Source organism: Poromitra crassiceps (genome assembly GCF_964638095.1).
Source record: "Poromitra crassiceps genome assembly, chromosome: 6".
In the NCBI taxonomy this organism is placed as follows: domain Eukaryota; kingdom Metazoa; phylum Chordata; class Actinopteri; order Beryciformes; family Melamphaidae; genus Poromitra; species Poromitra crassiceps.
This window is the reverse complement of record NC_139627.1, coordinates 29,287,667-29,306,451: the sequence shown is the minus strand read 5'-3', so window position 1 is coordinate 29,306,451 and position 18,785 is coordinate 29,287,667. Positions and strand designations below refer to the sequence as shown.

The 18,785-nt window shown below is 40.9% G+C and overlaps 1 protein-coding gene across 1 annotated transcript in view; it reads left to right on the top strand.

The window, feature by feature from the left end:
• Window positions 1-5,069, top strand: part of LOC310778126 (transmembrane protein 163a-like) — a gene marked incomplete at its 5' end in the record, with an annotated part of 103,763 nt that extends 98,694 nt beyond the window's left edge. Inside the window, 3 exons of the mRNA XM_083638468.1 lie at window positions 3,028-3,169; window positions 4,437-4,501; window positions 4,948-5,069. Coding sequence (XP_083494594.1) covers window positions 3,028-3,169; window positions 4,437-4,497 — 203 coding nt within the window. The 3' untranslated portion in view covers window positions 4,498-4,501; window positions 4,948-5,069. The remainder of the gene's footprint in view (window positions 1-3,027; window positions 3,170-4,436; window positions 4,502-4,947) is intronic.
• Window positions 5,070-18,785: the final 13,716 nt, after the last annotated feature.

The following is an 18,785-nucleotide window of genomic DNA, read 5'->3' as shown; positions in this document are numbered from 1 at the left end:
AATAGCTTATGTCTCTGCCTTACTGCTGCTTTCACACAGAGACACACTGTAAAACAATAGCTTATGTCTCTGCCTTACTGCTGCTTTCACACAGAGAGACACTGTAAAACAATAGCCAATGTCTCTGCCTTACTGCTGCTTTCACACACAGAGAGACACTGTAAAACAATAGCCACTGTCTCTGCCTTACTGCTGCTTTCACACAGAGAGACACTGTAAAACAATAGCTTATGTCTCTGCCTTACTGCTGCTTTCACACAGAGAGACACTGTAAAACAATAGCCAATGTCTCTGCCTTACTGCTGCTTTCACACAGAGAGACACTGTAAAACAATAGCTTATGTCTCTGCCTTACTGCTGCTTTCACACAGAGAGACACTGTAAAACAATAGCTTATGTCTCTGCCTTACTGCTGCTTTCACACAGAGACACACTGTAAAACAATAGCTTATGTCTCTGCCTTACTGCTGCTTTCACACAGAGAGACACTGTAAAACAATAGCCCACATCTCTGCCTTACTGCTGCTTTCACACAGAGAGACACTGTAAAACAATAGCCCACATCTCTGCCTTACTGCTGCTTTCACACAGAGAGACACTGTAAAACAATAGCTTATGTCTCTGCCTTACTGCTGCTTTCACACAGAGAGACACTGTAAAACAATAGCCAATGTCTCTGCCTTACTGCTGCTTTCACACAGAGAGACACTGTAAAACAATAGCTTATGTCTCTGCCTTACTGCTGCTTTCACACAAAGAGACACTGTAAAACAATAGCCCACATCTCTGCCTTACTGCTGCTTTCACACAGAGAGACACTGTAAAACAATAGCTTATGTCTCTGCCTTACTGCTGCTTTCACACAGAGAGACACTGTAAAACAATAGCCAATGTCTCTGCCTTACTGCTGCTTTTCACACAGAGAGACACTGTAAAACAATAGCCAATGTCTCTGCCTTACTGCTGCTTTCACACAGAGAGACACTGTAAAACAATAGCCCATGTCTCTGCCTTACTGCTGCTTTCACACAGAGAGACACTGTAAAACAATAGCTTATGTCTCTGCCTTACTGCTGCTTTCACACAGAGAGACACTGTAAAACAATAGCCCATGTCTCTGCCTTACTGCTGCTTTCACACAGAGAGACACTGTAAAACAATAGCCCATGTCTCTGCCTTACTGCTGCTTTCACACAGAGAGACACTGTAAAACAATAGCCCATGTCTCTGCCTTACTGCTGCTTTCACACAGAGAGACACTGTAAAACAATAGTCTATGTCTCTGCCTTACTGCTGCTTTCACACAGAGAGACACTGTAAAACAATAGTTATGTCTCTGCCTTACTGCTGCTTTCACACAGAGAGACACTGTAAAACAATAGCCCATGTCTCTGCCTTACTGCTGCTTTCACACAGAGAGACACTGTAAAACAATAGCTTATGTCTCTGTCTTACTGCTGCTTTCACACAGAGAGACACTGTAAAACAATAGCTTATGTCTCTGCCTTACTGCTGCTTTCACACAGAGAGACACTGTAAAACAATAGCCCATGTCTCTGCCTTACTGCTGCTTTCACACAGAGAGACACTGTAAAACAATAGCTTATGTCTCTGCCTTACTGCTGCTTTCACACAGAGAGACACTGTAAAACAATAGCCCACGTCTCTGCCTTACTGCTGCTTTCACACAGAGAGACACTGTAAAACAATAGCCCACCATACACCCCATAGCAACTCCCCTAACTAGGGATGCACATTTTCCGCAAATTCCAAACTCGATCATTGCTAACGTTAACAATCAATTCAACAACAATAACAACAATCGATTAATTGTAATTAAAATACAAAAATTTTCAAACCATACCAAATGCGTTTTTTCCTCAATAAAACGTTTATTTATGCAGCAGCAACGTATTGTATATTTCTCACAGCATTGCATAGCATAGCCTACGCTATGAAACACATAAAAATGTGGAGGCATAACTTTTTAGCTCATGTCAACATTTGCCCAGAATCCCCGTCACGGCCGCAGGGGCTCACTTACCCACGCAGATTGTGACGCGAGGTTACTCCAGGCGAGCCAATTTATCCGAATGAACACTGTTCCACTTGAACAGCATCTTATGACTTGTCTGAAAAGGGCTATAGTGATGTAGCCGAGTGTCCGGGTCCGCCTATTACTTACACTTTGTTAAAACAATAAACGAGAGTCAGGCTGTGTAACGTTATAACACGTTTCCCACATTCATTCTCAGTTAGCTCCTAGCGTTAGCACACACCCAGCTCTCTGGCCAACAACAAAGTCCCTCACTTCCTATGTATGGCAACTCTCGAGGATAGCATTGCGCCCTCTGGAGGATCATTGAAAAATGATTTGAAAACACCATTTAATGCGTTGGTTTTATGATTTGTTTTGATCGAGTAATTTTTCTTTGCTCGAGTAAATCCTTAACAAGCAATTAATCGAGTTTCGATTAATTGTGTGCATCCCTACCCCTAACCCAAGTTCCCATATTTCTATATAACTGCATATCTGTCTGAAATGTGATTAGTTCAGATTTCAAAGGATAAAAGAATGGTGGAAACAACCTACATATTAAATATTATATATTGAGGAACTGTGTATTGTGTGAAACACAGACATGAATTTCAAACAAAAATACTGTTTCAGCACTGGGTCACCACTGAAATATGTTACTCTGATACAAAATGATACTGTGTTATTGTAAAATAAAATGAAATAAAAATACAATAAATTAATATCATTATAGGTATTTTTGTTAGTGAGAATGAGTGCTTCTAACAATTATACATACAGTATATAGGCCTACATACAGTTCAGTGGACTCATAGTGTAGATTTGAGACTGTATTGACTTCTCTTTTTCTCTCATTTGTGTACACACACACACACACACACACACACACACACACACGCACACGCACACACACACACACATACACACACACACACACACACACACACACACACACATATGTTATGTTTTCCAATGTTCCTGTGTTTCAGCGTTCAACTCCCTGGTTGGCGGTGTCATGGGATTCTCTATTCTGATCAGTGCCGAGGTCTTTAAGCACAATCCTGACGTCTGGTTCCTGGATGGCACCATAGGAGTTCTCATTGGACTCATCATTCTGGCATATGGGGTCAAGTAAGAAGAGGCACACACATCCAAAATCATACATACACACTCAGATGAATGTGCCCAAAATGTTCCCCACCTCCTTTTCCGGTGTCCCCTCTTCATACAGTAATGTCCAATTATTAGTTTCTTGTGAAGACTTTTCAGAAAATTCCAATAAAGACTTTTAAGTTTTGTACTGAACCAGCTACCCCTTGAATAATGAGAATCACCAGGAAAACATATATGAGAAAGCAAACCTAGTATGAATTACTGTCATCAATTACTTTTCTCTTATTTTCAACAGTGATTCTAATATAATAATATACAATCTATCTATCTATCTATCTATCTATCTATCTATCTATCTATCTATCTATCTATCTATCTATCTATCTATCTATCTATCTTTAAAATTGAGCATGTTGGCTCTGTCCACTGTTTCAAGTTCTGTGTTTGGCTACAGCTATGCCGTTTTACGTGTGATTGGGCTGAAACCTTCAGGGTGTGTAAAGGGCACCCGTGCGGGTGACCTGACGGAGCCGGATTTTTTAATTATTAGGCGATTGCCCTAATTACCTAATGACATTAGTGATGCCATCAATGGTGCCATACCATAGTGAGGTCAACAGGGGTGATGTCATCAGTGATGTCATCAGTGACAATGTTATGTCGGTCTGAGGCCATAAGAAAAAATTAGCGGTCGAGCATAGGCATCTCGCGCTATGCTAGTAATGTAATAATTGACTTTTGGAAAAAAATAACAAAGGGTGGAGTGGTGTTTATCACCACTCCACCGCTAGGTTGCTAGCTGACTGACTCTACTTTACCCTGGTTCCTGTGGAACTTTGGAGCATGCAATGTTTCTATGGTAACTAACAGGCAGTGATGTCTCTGATTGGTGGGAACTGGGAACTCATTAGAGCTTGTGAGTGACATCTTTAGTGGGGAACTCAGGAATAAAACAACTTCTTAACAAACTTTGAAAACAGATTGACATGTCATCGTTTCACAATCTGATAGCTCATGTTAAACTTAACATTATGAGTCATAATCGAATTCCTTATGGAAAAATAAATTGGAAATTTACTTCTGGAACCAGACTCTCCAGCAATGCTGTACATATCACAATATGGCCCAAACAATCACCTACCAATGAAGGATCCAGACTGACCCGTGTGAGGTCTCGTGATCAAGATGGTTTTAACCAGGCTACGCTTTCCTAAAATCTTTCCTAAAAGCATACACATTGTATATTGTTGTAATGCTTTCTAATGAGAACTTTCTCCCCTCCCAGACTGCTGAAGGACATGGTGCCCCGTGTGAGACAGACCAGGAACTACGAACGCTTTGAATGACGAGGTTCCCATGCACACACACACACACACACACACACACACACACAGACACACACACCTGGCTGTCTCCTGCCCTCTGCCCTCCTCTCTCTAAGATACACTTACATCAACACCTGACCTACATACAGACACTACATGAAATAAAAGACACTACATGCTCTCACACTCCCACACATGCATGCACACACATGAATATAATACATAGATATATGCTGTATATGCTGTACATAGTACATACGTTCTCTCTCACACACACAACACACGCACGTGCGCACACACGTACACACACACACACACACACACATACAGTACATGCGAGAGACTTTGATGCAAAACGCCATCATTAAAGACCTTATGATGTTGGCTCATCTATATCTTAAAAGACAGCACTTTTTCCCTCGTCCACTCTTCTCCTCTTTCCTTTAAACATCATTTTGTCCATGAAACCAGCAGACACAAAATGGCGGCGAGAAGGAGAGACTGAGTGATGCAAAGAGGATGAGAGGCTCGGCGACTGGGACTCCTGTCTACCAGCAGGAACCTGGACAAAGTTGCTGCTCGGATGACAGCTTCCACACTGTACTAAACTACAGATTCAGTCCTCCTAGTAGGTGTGGCTGCTTTGCCCAAATTGGGCATAAAGGGGATCAAAGTAGAAGTTTGTCAAATCAAGTAGATTTTTCCAAAAATGAGGTTGGGTAAAAAAAAAGTTTTTGTTTTATTTTGTTCTGTTTTCATTGTTTGGGAAAAACATATCGAGGCTCCACACATGAAAAATAGCAAGGTTAGTGGAGGGGGGCCACATGTGAATCCCACCTGAGCTTTCTCTCCTGTGTCTCCCTATACTCCCTCTAATTAAAAAATGAATGATGTCAGGTGAGTGGGCTCCTAAAAGATACAGGAGTTATATATATTTAAAACACTGCTACAGTACTACCTGCACTACCTGGCACAGTACTACCTGGCCTCTCTGTTTTAAGTACAGCTGCACTGTGTCCTAGTTTGTAGCTGGGACACTCATAATATTGGGCATACAGCTTTTCCTACTCTCTCTACACCCAAATAATGATGGCCTAATAGAGCTGAATGAAGAGAGAGGGGGAGAGAATAGGCTAATGTAAAACTATGAAGGAGAATCGGAGTGAATGGAGACAGAGAGAAAGAGGGACAGAGACTAAGTAAGACACAGACAGAGAGAGAGAAAGAGAGAGATGAAAGAGGGACAGAGACTAAGACACAGACACACAGAGAGAAGAAAGAGCGACAGAGACTAAGACCCAGACAGACAGACAGACAGAAGAAAGAGGGACAGAGACTAAGACACAGACAGACAGAAAGAATGAGAGACAGAGACTAAGACACAGACAGACAGACAGACAGAAGAAAGAGGGACAGAGACTAAGACACAGACAGACAGACAGACAGACAGAAAGAATGAAAGACAGAGACTAAGACACAGACAGACAGACAGACAGACAGACAGAAGAGAGGGACAGAGACTAATACACAGACAGACAGACAGACAGAAGAAAGAGGGACAGAGACTAATACACAGACAGACAGACAGTCAGAAGAAAGAGGGACAGAGACTAAGACACAGACAGACAGACGAAAGAGGGACAGAGACTAAGATACAGACAGACAGAAGAAAGAGGGACAGAGACTAAGACACAGACAGACAGAAGAAAGAGGGACAGAGACTAAGACACAGACAGACAGACAGACAGAAAGAAAGAGAGAGAAGAAAGAGGGACAGAGACTAAGACCAGGGCCGGTTCCAGAACAAGATGACTAGGGGTGCATCCTAGATAGGAAGGGGTGCAGATGCCCGGCCGCCGGGCATCTGGCAAAGAAAAACAACAACTATAATTCAAGTTTAAACAGTAAGTGTGCAGCTGTAGCATTTATTTAATTTTTTTTTTTTTTTTTTTTTTTTAACTTTTCAACTGAGCATGCAGACAATTAAAATAAGGGTGCAATGCATGCTTTTGCACCCCCGTAGAACCGGGCCTGACTAAGACACAGACAGACAGACAGAGGAAAGAGGGACAGAGACTAATACACAGACAGACAGACAAACAGAAAGAGAGAGAAGAAAGAGGGACAGAGACTAAGACACAGACAGACAGACAGAAAGAGGGACAGAGACTGACACAGACAGACAGACAGAAAGAAAGAGGGACAGAGACTGACACAGACAGAAAGAAAGAGGGACAGAGACTGACACAGACAGACAGACAGACAGACAGACAGACAGACAGAAAGAGGGACAGAGACTGACACAGACAGACAGAAAGAGGGACAGAGACTGACACAGACAGAGAGAAAGAGGGACAGAGACTGACACAGACAGACAGACAGAAAGAAAGAGGGACAGAGACTGACACAGACAGACAGACAGACAGAAAGAGGGACAGAGACTGACACAGACAGACAGACAGAAAGAAAGAAAGAGGGACAGAGACTAAGACACAGACAGAGAGAGAGGAAGTGAGTGTGAGGTGACAGTGTGGAAAACATTACAGAGGTAGAAGGGTCTAATTGGGACAGACAAGATTGCCGCTCAGGGGCCACAAACCTAAGTGCACAAAGATTAAGTCATGTGACCTTTTTATATTAGTATATGATGATGATGATGATGTGTCCAAGCACAAATTATTAACAATTCCATGTATTGATGGCGGTTAGCACAATACCAATTTTGGTAATGGGTTAGAAAAAGGCTTCAGGGCATTTTGCCATACTGTGCATTTGTAGATTTTATTTTTTATTTTTGTATGTTTTTTGTTTGTTTACAAACATGTTTTTATTTACAGCTTGGTAAATTATTTATTGAAATCCAGTCACTTGAACCTTTCAGTGAAAACTGACTGAAAACCGGCAATACCAATCAATCCCAGAACAGTCATTCAATGCATTGGTGATAGTAGCATAGCTTGACGCAAGTGGACAAAGTTGGACACACTGTAACATATGTTTAGGCATAGCTGCAACAACACTAAACCTGCAGAAAACTGAAATTCTTTCTCATGTGCCATTTTGGAGAGTAGAAGTCGAAGAGAAAAGTCACAAGCATAAGATGAAACAGTGGCACTATTACATTGCATATCATCAGAGTTTAGCCGAGACAGTGTCTTCTTCTCTGTCTGCTTACCTTCTCTTATTCCGCATTAGTTCTGGATGTTCCATTATTATTCATTATTATTATTCATTATTAAGTGCATTGAAAATAATGTAAATACAATCCACACCATTTGTAAATGTGTTTAATACATTGTTTGGGTGCAGCAGTAGCAATAGTCAAATAGCCATAGTATTTTATGGTCAACATGATACAGGAGTAGACAGCTTATAGTTGAATTAACGTACAGGATGGTCAATGGTGCATAGTTAAACATGTTTACTCTATAGGCTTATACAAAGTGTTTAGTCTGCAAGTCTTTACACTGTAAGTAAAGAAAGTCCAAGAAAAAGTGATCAGTGTATAAACATATTGTAAAATGTCCCATGTCGGTCTGTTGTCAAAAAAGAGGTGTGGATTCCCAGAAGGTGGTTTTAGCAGACAATACTGTAGTCTCACTCCACTGACACACTATATATATATATATATATATATATATATATATATATATATATATATATATATATATATATATATATATATATATTCAAACATGCCCTCCAAGCATGTTGTACTATACATTGTTGTATAGTTTATGGTCTGGTTTCTTCAGCTGTAGGTGGGGATCCAAAATGGATGGTTGTGTGCCCTCTTCTGGTGGTTCCCCACATGACAACATTACTAATGAGTATCCAATACATTGCATCAGAGAGTGTACATTTATCATTTGGTTTCCAGGCTAAAAACATTGTAAACATTGTAATTGACTCCGAAGTACTATCTTTAGTTCCATTGTGATGAATACAGTAAGTATTAGCTATAAATTGAAGGTGTGAATCATATCACACCATTTCAACTCACCAACAGCACGCTGATTTGTAACATTCCCCCCTTCTCTGACACATAGAAGACAATCATTAATGTCTAAAATGACTCTTACTGCAAAGCACAGTGTTTACATGCTGATGACCACCACATAAAGCACAGAAAAGGCCCATTCACACTTACGATAACTAGCTATATATCTAGAAAAAAAATCACTCTCAGATGGAACCAACCAAGAATATTGTTATAGTTTGTTTGATTCATTTTGTTGCCCGTGCTATTTTGTTTGAAGATGTACATTGTTAGTAAACTTGTTCAGTACACCTACAGTACTAACCCTAACCCTTGTACATTACTTCTAAATTTAAACGTGATCCTAATATCCAAGAAGCTCCTTTTTTGTATTTTATAGTTTGTTTGAGCCATTCAATTTACATGTAAAGCTTTACACCCCCCCCCCCCCCCCATCCTTGCTGCCCGTGTCGATGCTCGACTCGATGCAGCGACTAGGACACATAACCTTAATCCGGCGCCCCACCCGCAGACACAGCCAATCGTGCCTGTATGGATGCCTGACCAAGCTGTTGGTGACACATGGTCGCGAACCTGCGACCCTCGCCTCGTGTTGGTATAGGCAGGGAATCTAGCGCTACACTACCCGGATGTCCCATAGTCAACGTTCGAAGTGTGAATGGGCCTAAGACTCAGTCTAAAACACCGTATGCTTTAATAGCCCGCTAGGGCTGGGCGATATGACGATATATTTCGTCTGGACGATAGAAAATGTATTTCGTATGATATGATGCTCTATCGTTTATATCGTTGTGTTGCAAATCACACTCTTTACGGCAATATTGTCCGTCATTTGGATGACGCTGTGCTTTCTTTTTTACTCACGTCCACAATCCACACACGCACCAGACTGTGTCAACAAGCCCGTTGCGTCCCTTTATAAGTGGCACAAATCAGCCGTGAGTAGGCTAAAGAGCAGGGAGATGTTACCTCCATTCCGTCCGCCTAGTCTACCCAGGCATTTGCGTATGGGGCAGCATAAGGGACAAAATTAAGACTACTGAGAAGCCGTCGGAGGCTATATCTTTGCCGAAGCCAGCTATGGATCTGGCCAATGATCTGTCAGCACCGGCAACTGAGAGACCGAGCCCCGTTCCAATACCCATACTTCCATACTATTTAGTAGGCAAAAAAAGATTTAGTATGTCCCAATACATAGTATGTCAGATGCAGTATGCCAAGAGTACCAGGATGTTGTACTACATCAGCTCCTATTTCGGAGTATGCATCGATGCATGCTGCTTCAGCCAAACTTCCCCACAATCCTTTGCGCAGCAGGAAGTTATGTCTTCTTCTTCTTCTAATGTTTTATGGCGGTTGGCAAACAACTTTTTGTGCATTACCGCCACCTACTGGAGTTACGTCGCACTGACTGAGCTGCGTGTTCATGAATGAGATAATTAACTTTAAGAAAGCCTTGAAATATGTTAAAACCAAACAAGCATGGTGTGTACCAAAACATGCATATCTTGATTCCTGTTTAGATCTCTGACTTAATGTTTTTGCTTTATTTATTTTATTTTGTTTATTTGATTGTCTGTTCCAATTTTGTAAATGTTTAGTCTGAATTTTTTGTATAATGTACTGTTTGTTACTGCCAGACTTTGTTTATTGAATAAAAAAATAAAAATAAAAACTCAAATGTGGCGCTGCGGACGTCGGCGGAAGTGAGCAAGAGGTCGGAGTTCAGGAAGCTCACGTGACGACAGATGCAGTGTGTCCCAATAGTATGCATTTTGCATGCATGCTGCACACTACAATCCATACTTTGTGAGGGCAGCGGCAGTACATACTACAAGAAAGAAGTACAAGTATGGGTATTGGAACGGGGCCCGTCAGTGAGAAATGAGAAGCCGACTATTGATTTGTCTTACCAAGCAATCCACTGGATCGGCTATTGGATCGGCTGGTCATTAGCTTGGAGAGGCTGGCAACCCACTGAATCAGCTATTGGATCGGCTGGTCATTAGCTTGGAGAGGCTAGCAACCCATTGGATCGGCTGGTCATTAGCTTGTCTAGGCTAGCTACTAGCTTGGAGGGGCTGGCAACCCACTGGATCAGCTATTGGATCGGCTGGTCATTAGCTTGTCTAAGCTGGCTACTAGCTTGGAGAACTGCAGTCAACTGAGCCATCGTTTGCGAAACCACAGTCAAGCCAGCCGCCACTTGCCTTTTGATGCGCGTCTATTCGTGCTGTAACGGTACTGCTGCTTCACCGGTGTTCGGAGCGGGCTAAAAAGTCGAGTGTCACAATTCAGCGATCCTTTCTCACATTTACTTTACCATACTAGATCGACATTACAACAAACAGCGTATTGAATGACTGTTGAATATGTCACAAAAGTCCAACCTTATTGAACGATCGTAGCAGGAGTTTCGCTTGGTACTATCATGTTGATGCGCTCAACAAGGTGGGAAAAACGGGCATTTCCGGGACTGGTTTTTCAAAATAAAAGCACGATTAGACTCCAGTCTAGACCACACAGATTTAGTGTTTTTTCTGACTTTCTAAGTACTGTACAATCGCATAACTCCATAATCCCACACCATGACTGACAGTTGTGTGTACACTACCCCCTGGGTATACACTCTCATGAAATTAGCCATTTTCACGGTTCCATTTTGGAGAAATTGACAAAGTCTCAATACTGAACTTGAAAAATGTGTTTATTCCGACTTTCTAAGTACTGTACAATCGTATAACTCCATAATCCCACACCATGACTGACAGTTGTGTACACTACACCCCTGGGTATACACTGTCATGAAATTAGGCATTTTCACGGTTACATTTAGGAGAAATTGACAGTCAAATTCTCAATACTGACCTTGAAATATAAGGAAAGAAAAATAAAAAAACACCCTAAGAAATGAAAGGTAACTAAAGACAATCACAACGTTGCAAGTGCAATCAAATTAATTATATACAATACGTACATGAGTGATGGAGTGTTCTGACTATATATGAATTTGTGTTTATTTACATGAAATTTACAGTCTGAGCAAAATAGGCATTAAATAGGCATGAGTTTCCATGAATGTACAGTCTGAGTTAAATATGAGTTTACATTGAATCTACATTAAATTTAGAAGCCGAGTTCAATATTAATGGGCAGTGAAGTAACATGAATTTACAGTCCCGGTTAATTATCAGTTTACATTGAATTTTCCATGAAATGATGATGAGAATAATTTGAAAAATAATATAATAATAAAAAAATAAAAATAAAAATGGCAATAAAATAAAGTGCAGGATAAGACCAACAATAATTACTATAACAAAGTGTAAATATAGCAGCAAGCGGCAATACCAGGGTTTCAAGTCTGCTGACGTCACAATAATGTCACAATGTCTATGGCATCATCAGTGATGTCACAATTGCTCGAGTTAACCAAAAACCCCAAATGGTCGAGTGACATCACCGATGAAAACCCCAAATGGTCGAGTGACATCACTGATGATGTCAAATGCCTATAACATCATCAGTGCCAATGACATCATTAGTGTAATGAGATCAAAATGATGATCAATAATGATGTCACAATGTATGACATCATCAGGACTTACCTGATGACATCACATACGAGCAATTTCTATGACATAATTTCCAGTTGAGTAGTCTCGCTGGCCAGCCTCCTCTCGATGGGCGGCACTTAGCGGCAGTGCTCTTGGAAAATAGTTTCCAACAATACAACTTATCATTTTCAGCGTGTAGCAATGAGCTAGCGTGTAGGTTTCTGTCGTTAGCTTGCTAGCTAGTTACCATTGTGATTGACATGGTCGGAGCCAATGACAGACTTTGTAATAAGCCGGGAGCGGACATCCGGCTGCCACCGAAACAGTCGCTCCAATGGGAGAGCAGCTGTAGAGCAGGGGAGGGTTTATCCCAGTTGCCTGTTTCTGCGGCACCAGACTCCTCGGACGGAAGGGAAAGGAGGCTGGCCAGCGAGATTACCAGTTCAGTGACATCACTTTACATCCTTTTTTTTTTACACTAGATGAATTAGCCATGGTCAACTACTGACCTCCACGTGCACATGAGCGAAATCACACAGAGAAGGGGCTGCACTGCTTAAAAAGTGAGAATTAAAAAAATGCAGATAAGAAAAGATATGCAGATCAACACGAAAAAAAAAAAAAAAAAAATCTAGGGCATCTAGTGAGCACCAATATCTGTCATTGGACCAGATTTCAGGTGTCTGTGATGTACCAACGCACGGGAATTTGCATCGTGGCGGAAGAGGAACAAAGAAAGTAAATAAAGTCAAAATAATAGGGGTTCTGCACCTGTGGGGCTTGAAGCCCTAACTAGTATGAAGGAGCACTTAGAGTTCAATGAGGGGAGGGTTCATTTGCATACACAACAATTCCAGATGAATGCATCATCCGTTGCCCGTTGGAACTCTTCTTCATCCATCTCCAGGCACTCAGTATGGTACCAACGAGGACAGCTGTCACACTGGATCTGTAAATGCATAAGTAGAGACGTCTGAGAGGTTTGCAGCAGACAAGTGGAGCGACTGTGGGGGTGAACGCCCCAGGACCAACGCTCAATAGGACCCACCCGGCTGAGCTACGTCTTCATTAGCCTAATTCAAATCTGTGAATCCAACAACTTGTGTGAAACCTCCCTAGTTATTGTTTAATAATGATCTCCGCCAGGCGAGAATCCCCTGGAGGAGATGTATTTGGCCGTGTGTGTGCTTGTGTGCGTCTGTGTGTTCTCCTCTCCTAATGCGATCTGAGTAAAGCCTAGACGGAATTTCATCAAATTTGCCTCAAACTGATGGACTCACTGATTAACAACTGATTTTAGTGTTCAAAGGTCAAACTTAAAAGGTCACTGACTGTGACCTCACAAACGGCATTCCCAAGTTCGTTAACGCGATATGTCAAAAATGGCTAGATGGAATTACTTCCAATTTGGTTAAAACGTCGACTTGGATGCAAGGATGAAATGGTTACATTTTGGTGATCGAAGGTCAAGGGTCAATGTCACTGTGATCTCTTGAACGCCATTTTCAAGCTCGTTTCCCCGAAATCTCAGGAATGTCTTGATGGAATTTCTTCGAATTTGCCTCAAACGTCCACTTGCACTCAAGGGATGACCTGATTACATTTTGGTGGTCAAGGGTTAGGGTCATTGTGACCTCTCGAACACCATTTCCAAGCTTGGTAACCCCATCTCTCAGCTTGACCTAATTTCTTCATATTTGGCCCAAACATCAAAGTCTAAAAAGACATGCATTTCAACTGTTCACTGGTTGGGGCAGGCATATATTTGCGGGGCAGTCTTTCTAGTTTTAATTTATAAACGAAATCCATTCAGCTTTTTTCTCACCGACTTCACAAGTCAACGGCGAGTGGCTTCAGTTTTTCCCCTGCCCAGGGCAGTTTCTGGCCCTTTTAGCAGCCCTATGCTACATCTTATAGTGGGGCGCCCAAACCACTGTCATCATAATATCCCTGAATGAACATGAATGACGATGCATAGTTCATCATCTATAAACCTTCTAATGAATCAATTACACACAATATTAACAATAACTATGAACGAATTATTTTATTTTCGTGTCAGCACAATTGACCATCCCACATGCGATTATCAGACACATCAACAATCAATAACTTAACAAAACGTTCTGGTGTGTTATCCAACCCCAAATCTATATATTCATGTATAATAGAATATATATATATATATATATATATATATATATATATATATATATATATATATATACTGTATATATACACTGTATACACCATATTATATCTCAATGGTATACACACACACACACACACAAGGGTAGAACAATACCATACCCAGTCGGTCATCGGAGGCCCTGTCTCAGGTGGTCTTGTGTTGCAACAGAGGACGCATTGGCTCTCTATGGGAAACACTAATGTACAGAAGCAGACGTTACATCTTGAAAAGTACAATAACAAAATCAAAATATAGCCACAAGCGCCGATTGACGGGTGACCTGGGGATATATGAGACATAATAAACACCAAATAGTGCACATTTATTCACAGTTGGTATGCGCACAAGTAAACAATGTTTGGTTGAGATCCGGTGACCTGATGGTTTCCAAGCAGTAGTAGTAGTAGTAATAGTAGTAGTGTTGGTAGTAGTGGGACTGGTAGTAGCAGCAGTAGTTGTAATTGACGATTGTACAGTACTTAGAAAGGCGGAAAAAACACCTTTTTCAAGGTCAGTATTGAGATTTTGTCAATTTCTCCACAATGGCACCGTGAAAATGACTAATTTCATGAGAGTGTATACCCAGGGGTGTAGTGTACACACAACTGTCAGTCATGGTGTGGGATTATGGAGTTATGCGATTGTACAGTACTTAGAAAGTCGGAAAAAACACTAAATCTGTGTGGTCTAGACTGGAGTCGAATCGTGCTTTTATTTTGAAAAACTAGTCCCGGAAATGCCTGTTTTCCCACCTTGTTGAGCGCATCAACATGATAGTACCAAGCGAAACTCCTGCTACGATCGTTCAATAAGGTTGGACTTTTGTGACATATTCAACAGTCATTCAATACGCTGTTTGTTGTAATGTCGATCTAGTATGGTAAAGTAAATGTGAGAAAGGATCGCTGAATTGTGACACTCGACTTTTTAGCCCGCTCCGAACACCGGTGAAGCAGCAGTACCGTTACAGCACGAATAGACGCGCATCAAAAGCCAAGTGGCGGCTGGCTTGACTGTGGTTTCGCAAACGATGGCTCAGTTGACCGCAGTTCTCCAAGCTAGTAGCCAGCTTAGACAAGCTAATGACCAGCCGATCCAATAGCTGATCCAGTGGGTTGCCAGCCCCTCCAAGCTAGTAGCTAGCCTAGACAAGCTAATGACCAGCCGATCCAATAGCTGATTCAGTGGGTTGCCAGCCTCTCCAAGCTAGTAGCTAGCCTCTCCAAGCTAATGACCAGCCGATCCAATAGCCGATCCAGTGGACTGCTAGGTAAGACAAATCAATAGTCGGCTTCTCATTTCTCACTGACGGTCTCTCAGTTGCCGGTGCTGACAGATCATTGGCCAGATCCATAGCTGGCTTCGGCAAAGATATAGCCTCCGACGGCTTCTCAGTAGTCTTAAATTTGTCCCTTATGCTGCCCCATATTTGCGCTGTGTTAAGTCCGCGTTTGATCCATATTTGCGTGTGTCCTAACGTTAAACCTGGCAAAACATCTCCTCTCATCATCCCAAGGAAATCCCTTGAGGGCTGACAACAAAACATCTATCGTTAGCTTTAGCTTTTAGCTTTCCCTGTGTGAGTTGTGTTGGTTAACGTTGTTCTTCTTCTTCTACCGTTTTATTCTTCTTCTACTGAACATGTAGGTATTTTGACGTTGACTAAAGAAATACTGCCACCTAGTGTCAGCTTTTAGATATGATTCCAAATTAGACATCAAATGCTAGTGTCCTCTTTGAAAATCGAAGTTCAGTTTGTGTTTCATTCTACTGCCCTGCAACTAATTATTATTATTTGTGTTGTAAAGAATAGCCATGCTTATCTGTATTCTGAATGCATGTATCCTTTGTGAGGTTTGGCATTTTAACTGGTTCAACTGCTACATAATGGCCATGTGGTCATTTTATATAAACTATAAATAGAATTTACAGAAAATATGCTATATCGTGATATATATCGGTATCGGGATATGAAATGACTTATATTGGGATATGAGATTTTGGTCATATCGCCCAGCCCTATAGCCCGCTATACATTGCTGATGAATTTCAGTGAGGTTATGTAGCTATTGTATTATATTATGGGTAGAGTTCATATGTGTTGAAAAATGTTAAAACCTTCTATCGTAGGCTGAAAACTCTTTTCTTCAGGAAATGTCTCACATGGTCCTCTTCCCACTGGATCATGTTCCTTCTCCCACAGCTTGATGTACTTCTTCCTCTCTCCTTTAGCTTTGTTTCTTTCTTTGACCTGTACCTCCCTTACACTTACAGTACATGATGATTCTGTGTTCACAGACGTATTAGCTTGGTGCTACTGTATGACTCTGAGCCTTACACTCCTCATTAATGGTTGCTTGTAAAGTTGTTGATTTAGGAATTGAAGCTTTATTCTGCTGTTGAACTCATTGTACATCACTGGACAAGTAAATAAAATAAAATGTAAAATGTCACTGAAATCCCCGGATTGCCAGGGCTAGAGCTGTATTTTGGTTGCTGAGAATGTGTTTTTTTGTTTGTTTGTTTGTCTTACCCTCGCTTATTTTTACTTTTCTGGAGAAATCAGCTTCTGCCAACTATATTCCACTGATCTTGTTTGGCTAAGATGTTAGAAGTAGACCAAAAATAGTCCATTAAAAGAAGTGCCATTTATTGTTTGCTTCTCTAAGAAGAAGAACGATTTTCTTTCTAAGATTAGATACCGGTATGCACCATTTGAAAAAACTATACCTATTCTTACAAAATAATTGCCGGCACTCATATCTTTCCTTACAAAATTGCTCTATTTTTGAGGATAGAAACATCTGGACTGAAGTTCAAGTAGCAAATGAATTGCCAAAATTGATATCTAATTACTGAGCATGAAGAGAGCTGCGCGCTTGACATCGGTCCTAGTGATTCTTGCTTCTGGTGCGGCAGTCAGATAAGATACAGATAGCAAGCAGTGGAGGACTCGCACACAGAACTATAGACAAGACAAAAAGTCTTAATAAGTCAGATCCATTTTATTGTAGGATCGGCACAAATTGGCAGCAAACGTTTCAGTCCTAGTTGGACTATCGTCAGTGCACTGACGATAGTCCAAAATTGATATCTAACATTTTAGAATAAAAATCCTTCAATTTCCATTTCATTCAAGGTTTATTTTGGATCTATTCTTACCTGTATGATATGTCACTCATGTCTTTTCTTCACTAGAGAGGCTAAGAAAAGTTATCAACAAAGGTGAATATTGATGATACTAATAAAAGTTTTTACATTTCACAAAGCGTTACATCGCTAAAAAAATCCATGAAGGTAACTGTATCATTAATATTCAACAGTAACACATCAGTCAGTCAAGAATGATCCATACACACCTGTTACTATTTGACAGGGAATAAATCGCTAATTGGTGCAGAGTCAATAACAGAGAGAATGGTTTGGTTGCTATGGTTGTACTATGGGTACAAAATTATGGCCCTATTTCTGCAGATAAATAGCATCTGCTGCAAATGTGCTCCTATATGGCTCTGGGGAAATTTGTAAGATTTTGAAAATCACTTTGTGTATCAATATGAGTAATTTATCAAAGGCCTAGAGGTGTAGAGTCTCTTATCAACAGATCTAATGGAACCCGAGTCTCCCATGGGAAATCGTGCCACCATCTGCCCACCCCGCTGAATTACGTGTATCGTTTACGGTAACTGGATGATGTTCTGCACTTATTGCCCTGAACATCAAATCATTCAATTCAATGAGTTATCTATAATATTAACCATTCCTCTGTTGCTATAAGCTTTGCATGGGCTGATTAAAAGAAAAAAAAAGCTTGGAGCCACTTCTCTGTTCTGCTGGGTCATTCCCCAACTCGCATTACTGTATCAAAGCCGGCCCTGAAACTCTATTTGAGTAGATTTTGTAAACACAGTACTTGGTATAGCTTACATTCATTTGAATTCTTGGTGGGGTGTCATCTCCCCTATTTGCTTATTTGCAGTCAATCTGATATTCAGGTAAATTTATACAAGACACTAAATAAACATGAAACATATACACAGATTTAGGTACAATGAATGCATCGGTAAAGGTATATGTTATATATTTTACAGAAGGTGACTCCCATGAACCATATTACTGTAGATTTGGACAAACCCCCACTGCTTGTGATCCTTCAGAGGCTCTTGATGCGTCAGTTCAAATCAGCATGTAGTTTTAAAGATGTTTCAATTTCAGGTTGTACATGAAACTGCATTCTTATAGCATACAATTAAGTTTCAATTCAATTTGTCTGAAAATCCTACTTTTAAAACATAAGAAAGGTGGCTGAGAAAATGAACGTTTCTCAGCGCTTGGCCCTCTTTCTTCATAAGGCAATTCTCCTTGTTTGCAATCAACGCTAAAGAGTTGAATGAATATATGGTGGTAAACATCATTGACCAGTCATGAAAGAGAATGCTGGGTAAATGAAATATCACTCGTAAAACAGTGTGAATGAACTAATTCTCCTTCACAACCCCCCCCCCCCCCCAACACACACACACACACACACACACACACACACACACACACACACACAAGG